Source organism: Salvelinus namaycush, chromosome 4 (assembly GCF_016432855.1).
Source record: "Salvelinus namaycush isolate Seneca chromosome 4, SaNama_1.0, whole genome shotgun sequence".
Classification (NCBI taxonomy): Eukaryota; Metazoa; Chordata; class Actinopteri; order Salmoniformes; family Salmonidae; genus Salvelinus; species Salvelinus namaycush.
Window position 1 is genome coordinate 56,514,710 of NC_052310.1, and position 25,374 is coordinate 56,540,083.

Consider the following 25,374-nt stretch of genomic DNA (forward strand, 5'->3'; position numbering starts at 1 on the left):
TCAGTTTTACCTTCCCCACTCAAACCACTCCTAGACAGTCCTAGCAAAATCCTTGTTCGAGAGGTTTTTCTTTGCTAAGAAGCTATTTCTTAATTTTTTTAGATTTTAATTTAAAAAACAAATCAGGTACTTAATTGTTACCCAGAAAATATTTGATAAAGTCAAAATAGCTGAATTGAACCTTTAAGGCATTGCTGTTCAAAATTAGATAAATCCAGAAGTTATTGCACAAAAAGAATACAAAGCCAGGAGAAAACCAGATGCACATTATACATAAATTATACTTTAACACAGAAAAATGTGTTAGATTATGTATTGTTAAGCAGCAATAAACTTTATTTGATTATGAACTAAATTTTTATTTACCTTTAGATCATTGGCACTAATAATGCTCAGATTAAATATTTGTATTTTTGAAGGATTAAAATGGAATCATGATACACTGTGCAGGGACTAGACAGGTTGCCAAAAAAAGCACCATGGCATAAGGAGGAATGCTATGTAATGTAGCAGTACTGTTTTCAGTACTGTTCTTACCGGGACGGTATATCTGTCTACATTTCAGATGAAAAGAAACTTTGTTTTCCAGTCTCAATTAGTTTACATTCTTCTTAATTAATTTACACACTTGAGAACTGCATGCTCATGCAATTCAGTGCCGGTCACGACCAGCTCTATGCATATTTATCAGTAGTTGATTGTACACTGCTCAAAAAAATAAAGGGAACACTAAAATAACACATCCTAGATCTGAATGAATGAAATATTCTTATTCAATTATTTTTTCTTTACATAGTTGAATGTGCTGACAACAAAATCACACAAAAATTATCAATGGAAATCAAATTTATCAACCCATGGAGGTCTGGATTTGGAGTCACACTCAAAATTAAAGTGGAAAACCACACTACAGGCTGATCCAACTTTGATGTAATGTCCTTAAAACAAGTCAAAATGAGGCTCAGTAGTGTGTGTGGCCTCCACGTGCCTGTATGACCTCCCTACAACGCCTGGGCATGCTCCTGATGAGGTGGCGGATGGTCTCCTGAGGGATCTCCTCCCAGACCTGGACTAAAGCATCCGCCAACTCCTGGACAGTCTGTGGTGCAACGTGGCGTTGGTGGATGGAGCGAGACATGATGTCCCAGATGTGCTCAATTGGATTCAGGTCTGGGGAACGGGCGGGCCAGTCCATAGCATCAATGCCTTCCTCTTGCAGGAACTGCTGACACACCCCAGCCACATGAGGTCTAGCATTGTCTTGCATTAGGAGGAACCCATGGCCAACCGCACCAGCATATGGTCTCACAAGGGGTCTGAGGATCTAATCTCGGTACCTAATGGCAGTCAGGCTACCTCTGGCGAGCACATGGAGGGCTGTGCGGCCCCCCAAAGAAATGCCACCCCACACCATGACTGACCCACCGCCAAACCGGTCATGCTGGAGGATGTTGCAGGCAGCAGAATGTTCTCCACGGCGTCTCCAGACTCTGTCATGTCTGTCACGTGCTCAGTGTGAACCTGCTTTCATCTGTGAAGAGCACAGGGCGCCAGTGGTGAATTTGCCAATCTTGGTGTTCTCTGGCAAATGCCAAACGTCCTGCACGGTGTTGGGCTGTAAGCACAACCCCCACCTGTGGACGTCGGGCCCTCATACCACCCTCATGGAGTCTGTTTCTGACCGTTTGAGCAGACACATGCACATTTGTGGCCTGCTGGAGGTCATTTTGCAGGGCTCTGGCAGTGCTCCTCCTTGCACAAAGGCGGAGGTAGCGGTCCTGCTGCTGGGTTGTTGCCCTCCTACGGCCTCCTCCACGTCTCCTGGTAGCGCCTCCATGCTCTGGACACTACGCTGACAGACACAGCTAACCTTCTTGCCACAGCTCGCATTGATGTGCCATCCTGGATGAGCTGCACTACCTGAGCCACTTGTGTGGGTTGTAGACTCCGTCTCATGCTACCACTAGAGTGAAAGCACCGCCAGCATTCAAAAGTGACCAAAACATCAGCCAGGAAGCATAGGAACTGAGAAGTGGTCTGTGGTCACCACCTGCAGAACCACTCCTTTATTGGGGGTGTCTTGCTAATTGCCTATAATTTCCACCTGTTGTCTATTCCATTTGCACAACAGCATGTGAAATTTATTGTCAATCAGTGTTGCTTCCTAAGTGGACAGTTTGATTTCATAGAAGTGTGATTGACTTGGAGTTACATTGTGTTGTTTAAGTGTTCCCTTTATTTTTTTGAGCAGTGTATTTCATTTCTGTTAGGTTTCAGAGGCAAAGCACCATGTACATCATTGCAGCTGTTAAGACCAAAGGATATTGTAGAAATCTAGAGGCTTTAATCAATTATAGAAGTCTACTGACATGGCAGGAAACAGTGAGCTCTGCCTTTCCAGGAATGATGAAATCAGAGAGACAGTCCCTTTGGGAGATGTATACACTTCCTTTACAAAATGGCAGATAAGGAAAAGTAAGCTATACAGTTCCATTGGTTATCTATTAAGGACCAGAACACTTCAGAAGCAGGGTGATATCGTGCCTTCAGAAAGTATTCACAAACCCTTGACTTACATTTTGTTGTGCTACAGCCTGAATTTAAAATGTATTAAAATGGGATTTATGATCACTGGCCTACACACAATACCCCATAATGTCAAAGTGGAATGAAGTTGTTTGAAATGTTTACAAAGTAATTAAAAATGAAAAGCTGAATTGTCTTGAGTCATTAAGTATTCAACCCATTTTTTATGGCAAGCCTAAATAAGTTCAAGAGTACACATTTGTTTAACAAGTCACAAACTGCATGGCCTCTGTTTAATAATAATAGCGTTTAACATGATTTTGGAATTACTACCCCATGTCTGTATCCCACACATACAATTATCTTTAAGGTCCCTCAGTCCCACAGTGAATTTCAAACAAAGATTAAACCACAAAGACAAGAAGGTTTTACAATGTCTCACAAAGAAGGGCACCTACAGTATTGGTAGATGGGTAAAAATATCCCTTTGAGCATGGTGTTTCAATACACCCAGTCACTACAAAGATACAGGCGCCCTTCCTAACCCACTTGCCAGAGAGCAAGAAAACCACCCAGGGATTTTAAAACAGAGTTTAATGACTGTGATATGAGAAAACTGAGGATGGATCAACAACATTCTTGTTACTCCACAATACTAACCTAATTGATAGAGTGAAAAGGAAGAATGTACAGAAAACTATTCCAAAACATGCATCCTGTTCTCAATACAGTGTTATGTTTGGGGCAAATCCAATACAACACTTTTTAAAATAAAAAAATGAAACCTTTATTTAACTAGACAAGTCAGTTAAGAACAAATTCTTATTTACAATGACGGCCTACAGTGGGTTAACTGACTTGTTCAGGGGCAGAACGACAGTATTTACCTTGTCAGCTCGGGATTTGATCCAGCAACCTTTCGGTCACTGGCCAACACTCTAACCACTAGGCTATCTGTATACTCCATATTTTTCAAGCATAGTGGCGGCTGCATCATGTTATGAGTATGCTTGTAATCATTACAGACTGGGGAGTTTTTCAGGATACAAAAATAAACTGAATGGAGCAAAGCACAGGCAAAATCCAAGAGTAAAATCTGGTTCAGTCTGCTTTCCACCAGATAGTGGGAGATGAATTCCCCTTTCAGCAGGACAATAACCTAAAACAAGGCCAAATCTATACTGGGGTTGCTTACCAAGAAGACAGTGAATGTTCCTGTATAGCCGAGTTACAGTTTTGACTTAAATCTATTTGAAACCCTAGGCAAATCTTGAAAATGGTTGTCTAGCAACGATCAACATCCAATTTGCCAGATCTTGAAGCGGTTTGAAAATAATAAAAATGGGCAAATAGTGTACAATCCAGGTGTGCAAAGCTCAGACTTGCCCAGAAAGACTCACAGCGTTAATTCTAACTTGTATTGACTCAGGCGGGTCAATACTTATGTAAATTAGGTATTTCATTTTCAATAAATTAGCAAAAATGTCTAAAAACATGTTTCACTTTGTCATTATCGGGTATTGTGTGTAGATAGGTGGGGAAAAAATATATTTAAACCATTTTGAATTCAGGCTGTATGAACAAAATGTGGAATAAGTCAAGAGGTATGAATACTTTCTGAAGGCACTGTAGACTTAAAAATCATACAAGCTGTTCAGGGGATGTATAATTTGCTTTTAAAAGCCTAAATAAAACCAGGGCACGGTTAGGGATAACGATACTCATTGCATTGTATTAATACAATATAAACATCTACTTGAGATAAACACATGGAATTTAAACTTTGTGAATGCAACATTGAATGCAGTCCATACTTACACTCTCATTTCAAGACAAGCAGACTTCACATACAGCACATGACAGTTAGGTGAGGTGTTGCATACTATATACACAAGTCATGCAATGCAAGTTGGATGGACAAAACAGGAGATGAATGGTTGAGGGAAAAAGTACTAACGTGTGTATGTGAATGACCACCCTGATGAGCTCTTTATCAATGGGCTTTGTTAAAACTGAGTGATTTCCTTTAAAAAAATTAAATTAAACGGTTAAAGTCTAATCCAATTTTAATGGCAAATACATACAGTATTTAAGAAGAATCAATGATAACGGGCATGTGCGGCTTGAATACAAAACATGTCAAATCATAAATGCCAAATTTTAACAGTTATGAGACGTTAGATGACATGTTAACAATTGTGAGATGGTGAAGCAAAAACGGAAGGTCTACATTTTTCATAAAGGACTAAAGGCTGAAACTCTAAAGACTAATGGACTAAAAACGAAGTTAAGGGGAATAACGAATCATGTTTGGTTTTAAACCCATTTTATTTTATCAGTGGTTAAAAGTAATCCAAATCTGTAGGCTCAGTGTCCATGCCAATTTCAAATTGTGTTTTTGTGCAGCTTGATCATTAAAGAAAATAATTTAAAAAGATGAACTCCACATTAAAACAAATTTATATGGTCCTCTCCTTATAATACACTTAAAACAAAAAAAGTTAAATCAATGTTGTAGTGTACCATTTGAAGAACAATCTGTTTTTATTAAGACGCAATAAACTTAAAGAAGTGCATTAGTGTATGCTTAAACTGCATTTTCAAAAGATTCCACCCTGGTCCTTATTACCTTGTTTGTAATGAAATTGGCCATTGAAAGTCTAAGCTCATATGCTAAAGGGAGAAAGTGGCAAATGTTAAAATGCAGCTGTTTCTGGTATCTGGTATTAAGAAAACATTTCAAAGCAGTGAATCGCAATGAAAAAAAGTAAGACAGCCTTGTCACTTCCACTCAATCTGTTGTGGGAGAGTGGTTATGGTACATGTTCCAAACTTAATTACAAAATTACCAAACATGTCTATATAAAAGTGAGTTTAGGATTTGATTAAGAAGTTAGACAATGGAGTAGAAAAGAAGATTCGAGGCTGTCTACTCACCCAAAGGGAATTATATTGTTTTGATAAGACATTAGCAACTGCATTTGTTAATTTCTTTACTTAAAAAGAAAACACTAAAAAGGAAATAAAATACGTACCAAATACCAAGATATAACATTTTTTTTTAAATTCTGCGATAGTTTAAGAAACTTGCTATACATTGTTTTAATTTACACCATCTGAGCTGCCAAAAAGTATAAAAGTATCAATATTCACAAATGACTATACAATAATTCTTAAATCAGTAGGTCCAAAACTAAGTATCCCCAAAATGTAAAAAGAAATATTCCCCCAGTGTTTAAAAAATAAAACAAATATATATAAAGATGTCAACAATATTTAATATACTTAAGACTTACAGTAGTGCAACTACCTATTGTCTGTAAAAAAAGGAAAAAATACATCTTTAAAAAGCACTAACTTTAAAAAATACCTTTAAAAATGAGCACACCTGTGCATATTATTGCTGTTTGAAAAGATAGCACAATAGTTTGAAAAGAAGGCACATAGGCCCTGGTAGTCTGAGCCAGATACCGTGCAGGGTATTGGAAATGAAGTAAGATACTGGACAAGAGGATCACAGCAGAGTCCCAGGGATGAGCTGCAGGAGGGGTAGGTAGATCGCAGAGGGGTTTGTGGGGAAATGTAGGTTCAAGGGGTTGTGCAGGAGAACATGGCGAGAGACACAGGAGGTAAGAATGTTTCTGAGGTAAGAGTCACACAGACGTGGTGACTGTAGCATTATTGACCTCGTTTTTGTTGGAATCCAGGCCTTTGGCGGCGTTCAGGTCGTTGCGGAGGTTCTCCGCTGCTTTCTTCATAGTCTTCAGCTCGCCTGGGTGAGGAGTGGCCCGTCGCATCAGCGTTCCCTGTGGGGAGGAAACAAAGAGGGACAGGGAGGAGAAACAGTGAGACGGATCTGTATGACTGAATGGACCCAGATTATACAACAGGTCTGTCATTCTGTCATGTATTATATTACCTTCATAGCAACGTATATAATATGTTATACACTCAATCACCAGTTTATGCATGGTTCGTTTCTACAGACAGTGAGTCACATGGCCATGACTTGCTATATACTGTAAAGCAGGAAGACAGGCATTGAGGCATTCAGTTACTGTTCGATTGAACATTAGAATGGGCAAAACGGGTGACCTAAGCAACTTTAATCGTGGTATGATCATCGGTGCCTGGCGCGCCGGTTCCAGTATCTCAGAAATGGCGGCCTTCTAGGCTTTTCATGCACGGTAGTGTCTAGGCTTTCCTGAAAATAGTGCAAAAAACAGCTTGTTGATTAGAGGTCGAAAGAGAATGGCAAGAATCGTGCAAGCGAACAGGTGGGCCACAAACCGGCAAATAATGGAGCAGAACAACAGTGGTGTGAAATTCGCATCTCAGTCCTTGTCACGGATGGGCTATTGCAGCAAATGACCACACCAGGTTCCACTCCTATCAGCTAAAAACAAGTGGCGGCTCCAGTGGGCACGCAATCACCAACACTGAACAATTGAGGAGTGGGAAAAAAACATTGCCTGGTCCGACGAATCCCGGTTCATGTTGTGTCATGCTGATGGCAGAGTCAGGATTTGGTGTAAGCAGCATGAGTCCAGGGCCTAGTACACCTTAGGTCCCTTGATACCATTTGAGCAACATTTCCATGTCCCCAAAGAATTCAAGCTGTTCTGGAAGCAAATGTGGTTATGATCCGGTACTATATGGGTCTACCTAATAAACTGGCAACTGAGTGTACATATGCACTTGGACATACAGTAAGGTCCCAAATTATTGGCAACCTTGATAAAAATGTTTTTCTTTAATACTGTATATATATTGTATGCTAAAGAAAATGGGGATACTATTTTATACTAATACAGTTGCACAGAGAAAGAGATTTTGTTTAACAAGTCATTTTTTTCTCAAAAAGCTAGGGGTCAAAATTATTGGCACCTCTGTTTTCAATACCTTACCTTCCGAAGATAACGACTATCCATACGTAAAAAATAAATAAAAATGCGCACATGACTAAGTCGCTTTAGATAAAAGCGTCTGCTAAATGGCATATTCTATTATTAATGGAACTGAGCCCTTTTCTAAAAATATTTTATGAGACTTGAATTGAAGAGGGCAAGTCCATAAGCGCAGACGAATAATTTTGACTCTTATCTTTGAGGAAAAATAATATTAAATTGTTAAACAAAATCTTTATCTGAGCAATTGTCTTTTTTTCCTTTTACATACAATATAGCTCAGTATTTGTATTATTTATTTTATACAGTCTTTTTTTGCTCATCTTTATCAAGGCTAACAATCATTTTGGACCCGACTGTAATTTAAAAGATCTGAAAGACTAAACCTAGTTTTCAACCAGTTAATGGACTCAACAATGCTTTATATTAGTTGAATATATATATTTTTAAATCTCTATTCCTTGTTTAGTGAGTATTGACAGTTGACGCTTCAAACGACCCCTGTGAATGGTGAAAGGTCTTTTCTACCTCATCGCCTCCTGTCATTCCCCTTCACACACTCCTCACCACAACCTTAGTCTCTTCACACACTTCTAGCGCTTCACCTCACCTTTTCATCATCCTCGTCATCGTCATCATCCAGGAAGTGGATGGCACTGATCCTGTTCATGGCCCTGTCATCCCAGGTGTCATCAACCACATCATTCACCAGGCTCTCCAGAGCACCGCAGCGAGCCAGGTTGTCTGAGCCTAAAACAGGATACATTTGATGTGTGTGTGAGGATAGTAATCATTCACATCTTTATTAATAATTGGCTTTTCAAAATGATGTTTACATGCACGCTTGAAATGTAAGACCTGTGTGAAAACTAACACAAAAGTGGCCTGAATTCTCCAACTGATTAAAATCAACGTGTTTGGTATGATTGCATCACTCAATCTGCACCCCCAAACCCCCCAGATGAGCACTTGGAACCATCCAGATCACAGTTTCAAATCCCAGTTTAGCCACAAGCTTACAGCTAGACAATCCCCCCCCCAACTCGAGCTCACTGACTTGACCTCCACAAGTTTTAGATCCTCATCTGCTGCTCCACAAGTGAATGAGGGTCATGGAATGGAACATAAGCACATAGTCCTCTCATTCCGAGGCACGTCAGGGACTAAGGGGGATGGGCGTAACAAGAAACATGCTCCGTAGTCATTCACTCAATGATTCAAATAAAATAAAAACATGACATATGGGACATATGGGTGCAGCAACCAGGTTGTGGAGATTGCGCAAAATAATCACTATCAACAGTTGGATCAGGCCTAGATTCCACCAGGCCTCAGCTGAGTTAGAGAGCGAGCCTCTCCTCGCCCAGCACAGAAAGATTTTAATGGCTGAAGTTCAGTCGGGAGGTAAGCCTCTTTATCTGGGGCAGCAGGCAGCCTACTGGTTAGAGCGTTGGGCTAGTAACCGAAAGATGGCTAGATCGAATCCCCGAGCTGACATGGTAAAAGTCTGTCGTTCTGGCAATGAACAAGGCAGTTAACCCAGTGTTCCTAGATCGTCATTATAAATAAGAATTTATTCTTAACTGACTTGCCTAGTTAAATAAAAATAAATATTTTTTTTTAAAGCTGTCCAATCCACTGAGGTCTTTTAATTTTCCAATACATAGCAGAGGAGCAGACCCTTGGGGGCAGCGTAGGATCAGATCAAGCATGGAATCCCACTTAATCCGGCCCGCAGGTGGTTGAATAAAAATGCTATAAAAATGTTATACAGTGCACTCGGAAAATATTCAGATGCCTTGATTTTTTTCTACATTCTGTTACAGCCTTATTGTAAAATTAATTAAATATATTTGTTTTCTTCTCATCAATCTACACACAATACACCATAATGACACATTTTATTTTGATATGTTGCACTTTTTATTTTTATAAACTGAAATATCACATTTACAAAAGTATTCAGAACTTTTACTCAGTACTTTGTTGAAGCACCTTTGGCAGTGATTACAGCCTCAAGTCTTCTTGGGTATGACGCTACAAGCTTGGCACACCTGTATTTGGGGAGTTTCTTCCATTCTTCTCTGCAGATCCTTTCAAGCTCTTTCAGGTTGGATGGGGAGCGTCGATGCACAGCTATTTCCAAGTCTCTCCAGAGATGTTTGATCGGGGTAAAGTCTGGGCTCTGGCTGGGCCACTCAAGGACATTCAGAGCCTTGTCCCGAAGCCACTCATGCATTGTCTTGGCTGTATGCTTAGAGTCGTTGTCCTGGTCGATGGTGAATGTTTCGAACTTCGTCTGAGGTCCTGAGTGCTCTGGAGCAGATTTTCATCAATGATCTCTCTGTACTTTACATCGTTCATCTTTCCCTCGATCCTGACTAATCTCCCAGTCCTTGCCACTGAAAAACATGCTGCCGCCACCATGCTTCACAATAGGGATGGTGACAGGTTTCCTCCAGACGTGACGTTTGGCATTCAGGCCAAAGAGTTCAATCTTGACCTCATCAGACCAGAGAATCTTGTTCCTCACGGTCTGAGAGTCTTTAGGTACCTTTTGGCAAACTCCAAGCGGGCTGTCATGTGCCTTTTACTGAGGAGTGGCTTCCGTCTGGCCACTCTACATAAAAGCCTGATTGGTGGACTGCTGTAGAGATTGCTGTGCTTCTGGAAGGTTCTCCTACCTCTACAGAGCAACTCTGGAGCTCTGTCAGAGTGACCATCGGGTTCTTGGTCACCTCCCTGACCAAGGCCCTTCTCCCCCTGCTCAGTTTGGCCGGGCGGCCAGCTCTAGGAAGAGTCTTGGTGGTTCCAAACTTCTCCCATTTAACATGCTGACTACAACGCTCGTGTCGCGTGCGCGAGCATTGCAAAATACATTTAGAAATCTTTATTATTCAATTATTGCACCCACACTGCTCGCGAGCATCTGCGTTGCCAAGGGCTAAAATATAAGTCAGTTCTATTTGTGACGCAGATCACACTGCCTCTCCCATCTCCTCATTGGTTTATAGAAGCAGGTACCCACATGCCATCTCCTCATTGGATATACCCACGTGGGTGACTGAAAGACGAACGAGTTCAGTGGCAGTACTGCACCTAATATATGAAAGTTGCCAATCGCAATATAAAGTCAAGAGAAGAAAAGGCCTAGAAGGAGAGATGACTAGAAACAATTTGGTTGATACTTTTATGTGTGGATTAATTGTCGGAGTAGAGGACTTTGTGCATTGCAGGTAAAATAACAACTCAATGTTTATATCCCAGGACAAATTAGCTAGCAACAGCAAGCTAGCTAAATAGGACAAATTAGCTAGCAAGTGCAAGCTAGCTAGCTAGCTAAATTGCCATAAATGTTTAATGCTTTTCGACCTGTCCCCAAATTAATGTAATTGGTTCAGAGTTTGTTTTGATATTTTAACCTGCGTGTCGTGATAGCGTTTGGTGTGGTGGGACAAAATAAATTTATGCCCGATGGCGCACGCACGCAGCCGGTTTGGGTTCCGTGTAAGAATGACGGTGTCCACTGTGTTCTTGGGGACCTTCAATGCTGCAGACATTTTTTTGTACCCTTCCCCAGTCCGTGCCTAAACATAATCCTGTATCGGGGCTCTACGGACAATTCCTTCGACCTCATGGCTTGGGTTTTGCTCTGACATACACTGTCAACTGTGGGACCTTATATAGACAGGTGTGTGCCTTTCCAAATCATGTCCAATCAACTGACATTTACCACAGGTGGACTCCAATCAAGTTGTAGAAAAATCTTAAGGATGATGAATGGAAACAGGATGCACCTGTGCTCAATTTCGAGTCTCACAACAAAGGGTCTGAATACTTAAGTAATTAAGGTATCGGTTTGTTATTTTCTATAAATTACCAAAAAATCTAAAAACCTATTTTTGCTTTGTCATTATGGGGTATTGTGTGTAGATTGATGATGATTTTTTATTTTATTTAATCCATTTTAGAATAAGGCTGTAACATAACAAAATGTGTACAAAGTCAAGATCTCGGAACACTTTCCGAATGTGTACACACACACGTCAAACGTTTTAGAACACCTACTCATTCAAGGGTTTTTCATTTATTTTTACTATTTTCTACATTGTAGAATAACAGTGAAGACATCAAAACTATGAAATAACACATATGGAATCATGTAGTATCAAAAAATGTCATATTTCAGATTCTTCAAATAGCCACCCTTTGCCTTGATGACAGCTTCGCACACTCTTGGCATTCTCTCAACTAGCTTCATGAGGTAGTCACCCGGAATGCATTTGAATTAACAGGTGTGCCTTGTTAAAAGTTCATTTGTGGAATTTCTTTCCTTCTTAATGCGTTTGAGCCAATCAGTTGTGTTGTGACAAGGTAGGAGGGTATACAGAAGATAGCCCTATTTGGTAAAAGACCAAGTCCATATTATGGCAAGAACTGCTTAAATAAGCAAAGAGAAATGACAGTCAATCATTACTTTAAGACATGAAGGTCAGTCAATACGGAACATTTCAAGAACTTTGAAAGTTTCTTCAAGTGCAGTCGCAAAAACCATCAAGCACCATCATGAAACTGGCTCTCATGAGGACCGTCACAGGAATGGAAGACCCAGAGTTACCTCTGCTGCAGAGGACAAGTTCATTCGAGTTACCAGCCTCAGAAATTGCAGCCAAATAAATGCTTCACATAGTTCAAGTAACAGACACATCTCAACATCAACTGCTCAGAGGAGACTGCGTGAATCAGGCCTTCATGGTCAAATTGCTGCAAAGAAAACACTACTAAAGGACACCAATAATAAGATGAGACTTGCTTGGGCCAAGAAACACAAGCAATGGACATTAGACCAGTGGAAATGTGTCCTTTGGTCTGGAGTCACAATCTGAGATTTTTGGTTCCAACCGCCGTGTCTTTGTGAGACGCAGTGTGGGTGAACGGATGATCTCTGCATTTGTATTTCCCACCTTAAAGCATGGAGGAGGAGTTGTTATGGTGTAGGGGTGCTTTGCTGGTGACACTGTTGGTGATTTATTTAGAATTCAAGGCACACTTAACCAGCATGGCTACCACAGCAATACACCATCCCATCTGGTTTGGGCTTAGTGGGACTGTCATTTGTTTTACAACAGGACAATGACCCAACACACCTCCAGGCTGTGTAAGGACCAAGAAGGAGAGTAGTGGAGTGCTGCATCAGACGACCTGGCCTCCACAATCCCCCGAGCTCAACCAAATTGAGATGTTTGGGATGGAAAAGCAGCCAACAAGTGTTCAGCATATGTGGGAACTCCTTCAAGACTGTTGGAAAACATTCCCGGTGAAGCTGGTTGAGAGAATGCCAAGAGTGTGCAAATCTGTCATCAAGGCAAAGGGTGGCTATTTGAAGAATCTCAAACATAAAATATATTTAGATTTGTTTAACATTTTTTGGTTACTACCTGATTCCATATGTGTTATTTCATAGTTTTGATGTCTTCACTATTATTATACAATGTAGAAAAACCCTTGAATGAGTAGGTGTTCTAAAACTTTTGACCGGTAGTATTACAAAAAATAATCAGGGAAAAACTATCTCCGTCGACATTGAAATGACTAAAACCAAATCTCAACTGTGTAGAAATTACAATAGACCTACATTTATAGTCTCTTCACTCTGTCCAGCAAGCTAACAGTCACACTAGAGTCAGGGGTGAGCAACTCCAGTCCCCGAGGACCTGATTGGTGTCACACTTCTTTCTCCATCCCTAGCAAACACAGCTGATTAATCAAATTGCATTCTAAACTGAAGATCAAGATTAGGTGATTATTGGAGTCAGGTGTGTTAGCTGGGGCAAAACTGTGACACCAATCAGGTCCACTAGACAATCAAGGAGCATAACGAATTCCAAAAGCGAAGGATAGGAAAAAAAATTTAGTACATTTTGACGGCGAGGAAAATGTACAGCCCTCCGGACCTCGGTGAAGACCGAATGCAGCCTGCAGGAAAAATGAGTTTGACAACCCTGGGTTAGAGGCTCTGTGATCCCCACTTCCCCCTCTTAATATGCATCACCAATACAGCGACGGATCAGGGATACAGGACACTGTGTGCTTCTCCAAGTAGATCATGTGATAAGTGCCCCACGGTTTTGATCATGTTAAGACCGAATCTATTGCTTGTAGGACTCTGGAGAATATGCAAAGGAGTGACGTAGAATGGGAATAGGATATAACCTGTAGGATTAAACAAATTTCACTATGGGGTAGAATTTGGAGTAAAGGCGCTTATAGCTGATCTATAAATGATTACATACAGTAGGTGTATAGAGAGGCCAGTGACCCCTGAGAAAGCTTTTAGGTGATGAAATTGCCAATGACCAAGATCACGTAATACAAATTGAAACCCATATAGAAAGAATCCCTGTGACATTACAGGTCTCTTTTTACTGTAGGCAGCTGCGGTATAGCTAGTGGTCATAGTGGTTTTGACAGTAGAACATACAAAGCTCAGTGACGGCTTAAAATATGATATCCTGGTATTTTTATCATTTTTGAAGGTAGGACGGTATGAGGTTTCTGAATAATAAAAGTTCTAAATATGCTTTATGGGTAGTGCATGGCCCTAGGATGGCAATAAATTAATTCCAAGTGGTTTGAATGGGCTTTTCTCCCTTCTGATTGCTTTTTACTGTTCAACAAAAATAATAGGAGGACAAAACTGACAGTGAACTAGTCCTATTTGTAGAACATTGCATAGGAATTAAAATCCCTTTTTGTAGCCTCAAATTCCAGAACTCAACCAATGGTTTTCCATTTGCATAGTTATTTGTTCAATTCCATAATTTATGAATTTCTTAAATTTCCTGCACTCATTTGTTATTAATTTACACATGGCGTTGCGTTTCTTTTGTTCTAGCATGCATCTATTTCACCCCCCACCCAAAATTCCTTTATCAGAATAATTATTCTCCTCTGACCGTATATTTTCGGTTTAACTGCAGTTCTTACTTTTGTTGGATGATTTCCAGGGGTCTCTATTTGGCAAGCTTGCCCTCCCAAAGTTGTTCACTTGTTGTGCTAGCAAGTTTGCTAGCAGTTCTTAGATGTTAGCAGTTTCTTACTGGTGATGAAAATGGATGTTTGTTAGATTTGAAAGAAATTATGGCAATGTAGATTGATGATAGTCTTTCTAAAAATGTCTTTATGCAAAAGTTAAACATATTTTACACACACACACACACACACTTATTTTCACAATTTGAAATACAATTATCAAAAATATACCAACTTCAAGAGAAACAGCCTGGTGGTGGCAGCAGTGCACTGTTTAATGACATGTACAGTACTAGTCAAAAGTTTGGACACCTACCCCTTCAAGGGTTTTTCTTTATTTTTTACATTGTAGAATAATAGTGAAGACATCAAAACTATGAAATAACACATATGGAATCATGTAGTAACCAAAAAAAGTGTTAAACAAATCAAAATATATTTTAGATTCTTCAAAGTAGCCAGCCTTTGCCTTGATGAGAGCTTTGCACACTCTTGGCATTCGCTCAACCAGCTTTACCTGGAATGCTTTTCCAACAGTCTTGAAGGAGTACCTAGATATGCTGAGCACTTGTTGGCTGCTTTTCCTTCACTCTATTGTGTTATTGACTGTACGTTTATTTAGGTGTAACTCCGTGCTGTTGTTTTTGTCGCACTGCTTTGCTTTATCTTGGCCAGGTCGTAGTTGTAAATGAGAACTTGTTCTCAACTGGCCTACCTGGTTAAATAACAGTGAAATAAAAAATATTCTTTTAAATTAAAAACAGTCCAACTCATCCCAAACCATCTCAATTGGGTTGAGGTCAGGTGATTGTGGAGGCCAGGTCATCTGATGCAGCACTCCATCACTCTCCTTCTTGGTCAAATAGACCTTACACAGCCTGGAGGTGTGTTGGGTCATTGCCCTGTTGAAAAACAAATGATAGTCCCACTAAGCCCAAACCAGATTGGATGGCGTATCGCTGCAGAATGCTGTGGTAGCCATGCTGGTTAAGTGTGCATTGAATTCTACATAAATCACAGACCGTGTCACCAGAAAAGCAGCCCCTCACCATCACACCTCCTCCTCCATGCTTCACGGTGGGAACCACACATGCGGAGATTATCCCTTGGGGTTGGTAGGTACTACAATGCCCATAGAGTTGTCATGTTATGTTGCTACTATGATAATAAACAGGGACAACCAGCTATCTAAGTGAATCGGGCCATACAAAACAAAATTGGCCCACTCACACGGATCTAGCGTGTTTGGGGATGGAATAAGCAAGCTAGCTACTACAACTCAATCAACAGAATACTGCACATTTTGCAGAAATGTATAGTCAAATACTAAATCTGATTGTCATTCTTTATTTCAAGGTACACTACGTGACCAAAAGTATGCGACACCTGCTTGTCGAACATCTCATTCCAAAATCATGGGCATTAATATGGAGTTGGTCCCCCATTTGCTGCTATAATAGCCTCCACTCTTCTGGGAAGGCTTTCCACTAGATGTTGGAACATTGCTGCAGGTATTAGTGAGGTCGGCACTGATGTTGGGCAATTAGGCCTGGCTCGCAGTTGGCGTTCCAATTCATCCCAAAGGTGTTCGATGGGGTTGAGGTCAGGTCTCTGTGCAGGCCACTCAAGTTCTTCCACACCGATCTCGACAAACCATTTCTGTATGGACCTCACTTTTTATTTTATTTCACCTTTATTTAACCAGGTAGGCCAGTTGAGAACAAGTTCTCATTTACAACTGTGACCTGGCCAAGATAAAGCAAAGCAGTGCGACAAAAACACAGAGTTTTACAATGCCCCCGTGCTTTGTGCACGGCGGCATTGTCATGCTGAAACAGGAAAGGGCCTTCCTCAAACTGTTGCCACAAAGTCGGAAGCATAGAATTGTCTAGAATGTCATTGTATACTGTAGCGTTAAGATTTCCCTTCCCTGGAACAAAGCCCAAACCATGAAAAAAAGCCCAAGGCCATTATTCCTAATCTACCAAACTTTACAGTTGGCACTATGCTTTGGCGCAGGTAGAGTTCTCCTGGTATCCGCCAAACTCAGATTCGTCCGTCGGACTGCCAGATGGTGAAGCATGATTCATCACTCCAGAGAACGCATTTCCACTGCACCAGAGTCCAATAGCGGCGAGCATTACACCACTCCAGCCGACGCTTGGCATTGCGCATGGCGATATTAGGCTTACGTGTAGCTACTTGGCCATGGAAACCCATTTCATAAAGCTCCAGACAAACAGTTATTGTGCTGACGTTGCTTCCAGAGGCAGTTTGGAACTTTGTAGTGAGGGTTGCAAACGAGGACAGAGGATTTTTATGTGCTACGGGCTTTTTTACCTTTATTTAGCTAGGCAAGATATAACTTGCAGGATATCATTGTAGCCAATGTGTGTTAGCCAGTATACCTGGATTTACTGTTACTGCTGCTAATAACATTAGCAATGTTAGCCCTCAGGCTAGCATGTGGCTAGCTATAGCTACCATCGGCCAACAACAGAGTTTTAGCCAGTTTGGTCAAATCAAATCAAATTTTATTTGTCACATACACATGGTTAGCAGATGTTAATGCGAGTGTAGCGAAATGCTTGTGCTTCTAGTTCCGACAATGCAGTAATAACCAACAAGTAATCTAACCTAACAATTCCACAACTACTACCTTATACACACAAGTGTAAAGGGATAAAGAATATGTACATAAAGATATATGAATGAGTGATGGTACAGAACGGCATAGGCAAGATGCAGTAGATGGTATAGAGTACAGTATATACATATGAGATGAGTAATGTAGGGTATGTAAACATAAAGTGGCATAGTTTAAAGTGGCTAGTGATACATGTATTACATAAAGATGGCAAGATGCAGTAGATGATATAGAGTACAGTATATACATATACATATGAGATGAGTAATGTAGGGTATGTAAACATTATATTAAGTGGCATTGTTTAAAGTGGCTAGTGGTACATTTTTACATAATTTCCATCAATTCCCATTATTAAAGTGGCTGGAGTTGAGTCAGTATGTTGGCAGCGGCCACTAAATGTTAGTGGTGGCTGTTTAACAGTCTGATGGCCTTGAGATAGAAGCTGTTTTTCAGTCTCTCGGTCCCTGCTTTGATGCACCTGTACTGACCTCGCCTTCTGGATGATAGCGGGGTGAACAGGCAGTGGCTTGGGTGGTTGTTGTCCTTGATGATCTTTATGGCCTTCCTGTGACATCGGGTGGTGTAGGTGTCCTGGAGGGCAGGTAGTTTGCCCGCGGTGATGCGTTGTGCAGACCTCACTACCCTCTGGAGAGCCTTACGGTTGTGGGCGGAGCAGTTGCCGTACCAGGCGGTGATACAGCCCGACAGGATGCTCTCGATTGTGCATCTGTAGAAGTTTGTGAGTGCTTTTGGTGACAAGCCGAATTTCTTCAGCCTCCTGAGGTTGAAGAGGCGCTGCTGCGCCTTCTTCACAACGCTGTCTGTGTGGGTGGACCAATTCAGTTTGTCCGTGATGTGTACACTGAGGAACTTAAAACTTTCCACCTTCTCCACTACTGTCCCGTCGATGTGGATAGGGGGGTGCTCCCTCTGCTGTTTCCTGAAGTCCACAATCATCTCCTTTGTTTTGTTGACGTTGAGTGTGAGGTTATTTTCCTGACACCACACTCCGAGGGCCCTCACCTCCTCCCTGTAGGCCGTCTCGTCGTTGTTGGTAATCAAGCCTACCACTGTAGTGTCGTCCGCAAACTTGATGATTGAGTTGGAGGCGTGCATGGCCACGCAGTCGTGGGTGAACAGGGAGTACAGGAGAGGGCTCAGCACGCACCCTTGTGGGGCCCCGGTGTTGAGGATCAGCGGGGTGGAGATGTTGTTACCTACCCTCACCACCTGGGGGCGTCCCGTCAGGAAGTCCAGGACCCAGTTGCACAGGGCGGGGTCGAGACCCAGGGTCTCGAGCTTGATGACGAGTTTGGAGGGTACTATGGTGTTAAATGCTGAGCTGTAGTCGATGAACAGCATTCTCACATAGGTATACCTCTTGTCCAGATGGGTTAGGGCAGTGTGCAGTGTGGTTGCGATTGCGTCGTCTGTGGACCTATTGGGTCGGTAAGCAAATTGGAGTGGGTCTAGGGTGTCAGGTAGGGTGGAGGTGATATGGTCCTTGACTAGTCTCTCAAAGCACTTCATGATGACGGAAGTGAGTGCTACGGGGCGGTAGTCGTTTAGCTCAGTTACCTTAGCTTTCTTGGGAACAGGAACAATGGTGGCCCTCTTGAAGCATGTGGGAACAGCAGACTGGGATAAGGATTGATTGAATATGTCCTTAAACACACCAGCCAGCTGGTCTGCGCATGCTCTGAGGACGCGGCTGGGAATGCCGTCTGGGCCTGCAGCCTTGCGAGGGTTAACACGTTTAAATGTTTTACTCACCTCGGCTGCAGTGAAGGAGAGCCCGCAGGTTTTGGTAGCGGGCCGTGTCAGTGGCACTGTATTGTCCTCAAAGCGAGCAAAGAAGTTATTTAGTCTGTCTGGGAGCAAGACATCCTGGTCTGCGACGGGGCTGGTTTTCTTTTTGTAATCCGTGATTGACTGTAGACCCTGCCACATACCTCTTGTGTCTGAGCTGTTGAATTGCGACTCTACTTTGTCTCTATACTGGGACTTAGCTTGTTTGATTGCCTTGCGGAGAGAATAGCTACACTGTTTGTATTCGGTCATGTTTCCGGTCACCTTGCCCTGGTTAAAAGCAGTGGTTCGCGCTTTCAGTTTCACGCGAATGCTGCCATCAATCCACGGTTTCTGGTTTGGGAATGTTTTAATTGTTGCTATGGGTACGACATTGTCAATGCACTTTCTAATGAACTCGCTCACCGAATCAGCGTATTCGTCAATATTGTTGTTGGACGCAATGCGGAACATATCCCAATCCACGTGATCGAAGCAGTCTTGAAGCGTGGAATCAGATTGGTCGGACCAGCGTTGAACAGACCTGAGCGAGGGAGCTTGTTGTTTTAGTTTCTGTTTGTAGGCTGGAAGCAACAAAATGGAGTCGTGGTCAGCTTTTCCGAAAAGAAGCCCTCAGGCTAGCATGTGGCTAGCTATAGCTACCATCGGCCAACAACAGAGTTTTAGCCAGTTTGGTTATCGACGTTCAATGTCTACTATATAAAGAAATGCTGATATGCTGAACTGCTAATAAGTGATGTGTTTCAAGGCTGCTAGTGGTTAGCTAGTAGGGGTAGGCCAGCAGCAGTGTAAAAGGGGCTATGCTAAAAGCCTGCACGCTGTATAAGTGCAACTTTTTTTTAGCTGACAAAGAATTTTTTTAAATCACAGGATATGGTCAAATGATAAATTGGCTTTATGCAGAATGCCAATTTATTTTTGCAAAAACAATGAGGACTCGATATAAGGGTCTTTACCGTCTAATGTGGACAGTGGCTTCATTCTTGCTCGTCTAGTGCTCCTCTTTACATTATGTCAAATATACATTTCTCCCGAAATACAAATGTAAAGCGATATGTCGTATTAGAAGGATAAAAGAAATCTTCCCTTTAATGCAGAGTGCCAAGCAGAGACGAATCAGGTCACATTTTTACAGTCTTCAGGCTCCCGAGTGGCGCAGCGGTCTGAATCTCAGTGCTAGGGGCGTCACTACAAACCCTGGTTTGATCCCAGGCTGTATCCCAACCGGCCGTGATTGGGAGTCCCATAGGGAGGCGCACAACTGTCCCAGCGTCGTCCGGGTTAGGGGAGGGTTTGGCCGGGGTAGGCCGTCATTGCAAAATAAGAACTTGTTCTTAACTGACTTGCCTACTTAAATAAAGGTTAAATAAAAATGACTCGTGCCCCAATCTTCCAATCTCAGGGCGGATACTCTATCCACAAGACCACAGAGTTGGTAGTACATGAGAAGACCTTACCTTTACTGTCAGGTTCTAAAGGCTGCTGGGGCAGGAGAACACAGGTGAGCACTTTTTCCCCCGACTCTGGATCCATGTCATTCTGGAAGGTGAGTAGAGGCTGGGACTGGTTCTCTGACAGCCACAGGGCCTTGAGTCGCAGCATGGTCAGAGATATGGGTAGGTGGAGTAGTCTGCAGAGAGATGATAATGTGTTATTTAAAGACTGCAGAGAATATTTTGTGACCCTTATTGATTTGTGGACAGCTCAGAGTCTACGTTGGTGTCAAATATTATGACTTACTTTGCTACATCTAAAAGCATTACTGGGTCTGGTGTATAATAAGATAAATAATATACACTACAGGTTAAAAGTTTTAGAACTCATTCAGGGGTTTTTCTTTATTTTTACTATTTTCTACATTGTAGAATAATAATGAAGACATCAAAACTATGAAATAACACATATGGAATCATGTAGTAACCAAAAAAAGTGGCTATTCTCCAAATAGCAACCCTAGGACTTGTGTGTGCAAAGCTGTCAACTTGGATATTCTCTCAACCAGCTTCATGAGGTAGTCACCTGGAATGCATTTCAATTAACAGGTATGCCTTGTTAAAAGGCACTGATAGGCCGTCATAGTAAATAAGAATTTGTTCTTAACTGACTTGCCTAGTTAAATAAAGGTTAAATAAAAGTTAATTTGAGCCAATCAGTTGAGTTGTGACAAGGTGGGGGGGGTATACAGAAGATGGCCCTATTTGGTAAAAGACAAAGTCCATATTATGGCAAGAGCAGCTCAAATAACGAAAGAGAAACGACAGTCCATCATTACTTTAAGACATGAAGGTCAGTCAATACGGAACATTTCAAGAACTTTGAAAGTTTCTTCAAGTGCAGTCACAAAAACCACCAAGTGCTATCATGAAACTGGCTCTCATGAGGACCGCCACAGGATTGGAAGACCCAGAGATACCTCTGCTGCAGAGGAAAAGATCAATAGAGTTACCAACCATAGAAATTGCAGCCCAAATAAATGCTTCAAATCAAATTTTATTGTCACAGTTACAAATAACGTGAAGGAGTCCGTAAAATGGCTGCCATCTCTTCCGGCACCATTCTAACACAGAGTTCAAGTAACAGACATCTCAACATCAACTGTTCAGAGAAGAATGTGTGAATCAGGCCTTCATAGTCAAATTGCTGCAAAGAAAGCACTACTAAAGGACACCAATAAGAAGACGAGACTTGCTTGGGCCAAGAAACACGAACAATGGACAGTAGACCAATGGAAATTTGTCCTTTGGTCTGGAGTCCAAATTGGAGATTTTTGGTTCCAACCGCCGTGTCTTTGTGAGACGTGGTGTGGGTGAACGGATGATCTCCGCATGTGTATTTGCCACCATGAAGCATGGAGGAGGGGGTGCTTTGCTGGTGACACTGCTTGTGATTTATTTAGAATTCAAGGCACACTTAACCAGCATGGCTACCACAGCATTCTGCAGTGATACGCCATCCCATCTGGTTTGGGCTTAGTGGGACTATCATTTGTTTTTCAACAGGACAATGACCCAACACCTCCAGGCTGTGTAAGGGCTATTTTACCAAGAAGGAGAGTGAATGAGTGCTGCATCAGATAACCTGGCCTCCATAAATCACCCGACCTCAACCCAATTGAGATGGTTTGGGATGAGTTGGACTGCAGAGTGAAGGAAAAGCAGCCCACAAGTGCTCAGCATATGTGGGAACTCTTTTCCAACAAAAATGGTTGGAAAAGCATTCCAGGTGAAGCTGGTTGAGAGAATGCCAATAGTAAGCAAAGCTGTCAAGGCACAGGGTGGCTATTTGAAGAATCTAAAATAAAAAAAATATTTTTTGATTTCTTTAACACTTTTTTGGTTACTACATGATTCCATGTGTTATATCATAAGTTTGATGTCTTCACTATTATTCTACAATGTAGAAAATAGTAAAAAATTGAGAAAAACCCTTGAATGAGTAGGTGTTCTAAAACTTTGACCAGTTGTGTATATGATATGTGAATATGATCACAGGCTAATAAAGATGCATTAAATTTAATTTCTATGTAGCCTACCTATTTCCAGACACATCAAACACATGCAGTTCTGTGGCCTGAGAGATCTCAGAGGGAATTCTTGTCAGCCTGTTCCCTCGAACACAGAAGACATTCAGGCTACTGCAGCCTCCAATCTGGATTAGGGAAGAAAGGCATACAAATAAGACAATTTAAAACTCTAAAGACACTGTTTTAATTTATCATCACACACCCACAAAATTCCATATACGAACAGAGAAGGTGTTCTTTGAGGCACACAAACATCTTGAGCAGTGAGGAGTAGGCTTTGGTAAGAACAGTTCACGTAAAAAAATATCAAAATTAAGTATTTACCTTTATACCGTAGCATTTTCTAAATCACAGAAAATGAATTTATGTTTATAAAAATTACCTTAATTGTTCCAAAATCTATTTAGCATAATGGGCATAGATAGGTAAACCATTAAGAGCATTTGGGAGCTTTGCCACAGAATTGGGCTATGGAGTTTGGCAAAGTAGGAGCTAAAATTAGCTGCAATTAGTAGTGTGTTGAAGTAGAGACCGGATGGGCCAGCTAAAGTGCTGTAGTCAGACTGTAATCTACTATCAGCCAGCGGCCAGACAGACCTGAACAGGGAACAAATACAGTAATGGAGTCTCATCGTTTTAAAAGGATCTGGCTAAGCTGATGCCCTCACTGGAGTACTTAAGATTGATTTAAAGAGGTGCCTTGAAGAGAAGTCAAATATCAGCAGGAGTTACAGTTAGTAGACTACACACAGGTTCTACTCAAAGCCTAGCCATTAGGGGGGGTCAATACTAAATAATATGCAACTGTTCAATTAAAATGGAAACAAGCCAAGGTTCAGCAGATATCTTACCTTGAATCTGTGGATTTAAAATCACAACAAGATCAGGTTTTGAAACTTTGAGCCAATTATCAGTCATGACTATTAATTAAAAACATAGCTACATCCCGACACCTGTGGTAAACAAGTAGTTGTCTAGTACTATGTTAATGGTTAGAGATAATAAAACAATGACATTATCTGTGCAAAGTGCTGTGGACTCACAGACACAGGGGCATTGTATAACTACGAAAGGGCTCTTTCAGATTAAACTTTAACCAGAGGGAGCTTGCCTTCGCTTTAAAAGACAAGAGGGTAGAATCAACAACAGTATCTCTCTCTCTCTCTCACACACACGCACACACACGAAGCAGGCATTCTGGGACAATAAACCAGTGCTGAATACACCAGAGAACTGCAGTCAGTGTGTGTGTGCACTTGTTTTGTCTGTGCTTGAATCCCCTGGAAACAAAAGATAGCATGCCAACAGCCGGAGAGCTGAAGCCGGAGAGCTGAAATCATGCTAAAGTACAGACAGACAGTCAGTCAAGTCACACACACACACACACACAATGAAGAGTCACACAGCCATGTCTAGGGTGAAGACAGTCACAGTGGGAGATGGCTTTTGTGCCTGTGAGAGTGCTCCAGGTCAGGTCGATATGACAAATCGACCTTTGCCTGCATAGTACCACTGTGGCAGACGCTTCCACTGAATGGGATTCAGCTCACAGAAACCAGATTTGCAGGTAGCCTTTTTTAGCAGGTAGCCTTTTTACAATACCCATTAAAATCAGATGGGGTCAGGTTTAGTCCAGCAAAGCTCTGCATGCAAATCATACAGTGATCACTGGGGGATGCACTAACCAGATTCCACTGACTCATGACTGAGGCTTCTATGATTTTACATCAATTTTTCCGAGCAGTAGGGTAAATCATGAAGGCAAAATGAGATGCAATCAAGGTTTACGCTAGCTTTTTCTGAGCATGTTCAGACCTAGCATGCACAAGCATTTTGCTTACAGTATTGGGGTAAAATGGTTAACATAGCATTACATACAAATAGGCAACTTCACTCACACATTGACTCTAGAGCACCCACAGAAGAAGTGGCTCACTGCAGCAAGGGAAGAAATTGCTTTTGGATCTAGTCCGCACTCATTCAGATAACACAAGAACGGGGTGGTAAATCACAATGTACAGTGGAACTACTTCACAAAATGTGATCGATAAGGTAAGATCACAACGGGAGATGGAATAAAACTTTGAGCAATAAAACAAAAAAACAAGGAAAAGTGCTTGTATCCCAGAAAGAAACTCAGAAGGAAGCAGCCTCATGTCCTGACAACATAAAAAATATAGCTAAGATAATAAAAGCTTGGCACAAATACACTTGCCCAGTGGTTCCCAAACGTTTTATAGTCCCATACCCCTTCAAACATTCAACCTCCAGCTGCGTACCCCCTCTAGCACCAGGGTCAGTGCACTCTCAAATGTTGTTTTTTGCCATCATTGTAAGCCTGCCACACACACACACCCACACTATACAATACATTTATTAAACATAACAATGAGTGTGCGTTTTTGTCACAGCCCGGCTCGTGGGAAGTGACAAAGAGCTCTTGTAGGACCAGGACACAAATAATAATCAATAATTTTGCTCTTTATTTAACCATCTTACATATAAAACCTTATTTGTTAATCAACAAATGTGAATAACTCACCATAGGTTAATGAGAAGGGTGTGCTTGAAAGGATGCTCATAACTCTGCAATGTTGGGTTGTATTGGAGAGAGTCTCAGTCTTAAATCATTTTCCACACACAGTCTGTGCCTGTATTTAGTTTTCATGTTAGTGAGGGACGAGAATCCACTCTCACATAGGTATGTAGTTGCAAAGGGCATCAGTGTCTGAATAGCGCGATTTGCCAAGGAAAGATACTCTGAGCGCAGCCCAATCCAGAAATCTGGCAGTGGCTTCTGATTAACTTACATTTTCACAGAACCACTTGTTGCAATTTTGATGCGGTTCACTTGTTCAGATATCGGTAAGTGGACAGGAGGCAGGGCATGAAAGGGATAACGAATCCAGTTGTCTGTGTCATCCGTT

At 41.6% G+C, this 25,374-nt stretch overlaps 1 protein-coding gene across 2 annotated transcripts in view; it reads right to left on the bottom strand.

Moving 5' to 3' along the window:
• Nucleotides 1-4,574: 4,574 nt before the first annotated feature.
• The window catches only part of LOC120046640 (leucine-rich repeat-containing protein 1-like), a 71,807-nt gene continuing 51,007 nt past the window's right edge, over nucleotides 4,575-25,374 (bottom strand). For both annotated transcript variants that reach the window (XM_038992028.1, XM_038992030.1), the window contains 4 exons: nucleotides 22,457-22,572; nucleotides 20,382-20,554; nucleotides 8,044-8,183; nucleotides 4,575-6,332 (listed from right to left, as the gene is read on the bottom strand). In XM_038992028.1, coding sequence (XP_038847956.1) covers nucleotides 6,180-6,332; nucleotides 8,044-8,183; nucleotides 20,382-20,554; nucleotides 22,457-22,572 — 582 coding nt within the window. In that variant the 3' untranslated portion in view covers nucleotides 4,575-6,179. The remainder of the gene's footprint in view (nucleotides 6,333-8,043; nucleotides 8,184-20,381; nucleotides 20,555-22,456; nucleotides 22,573-25,374) is intronic.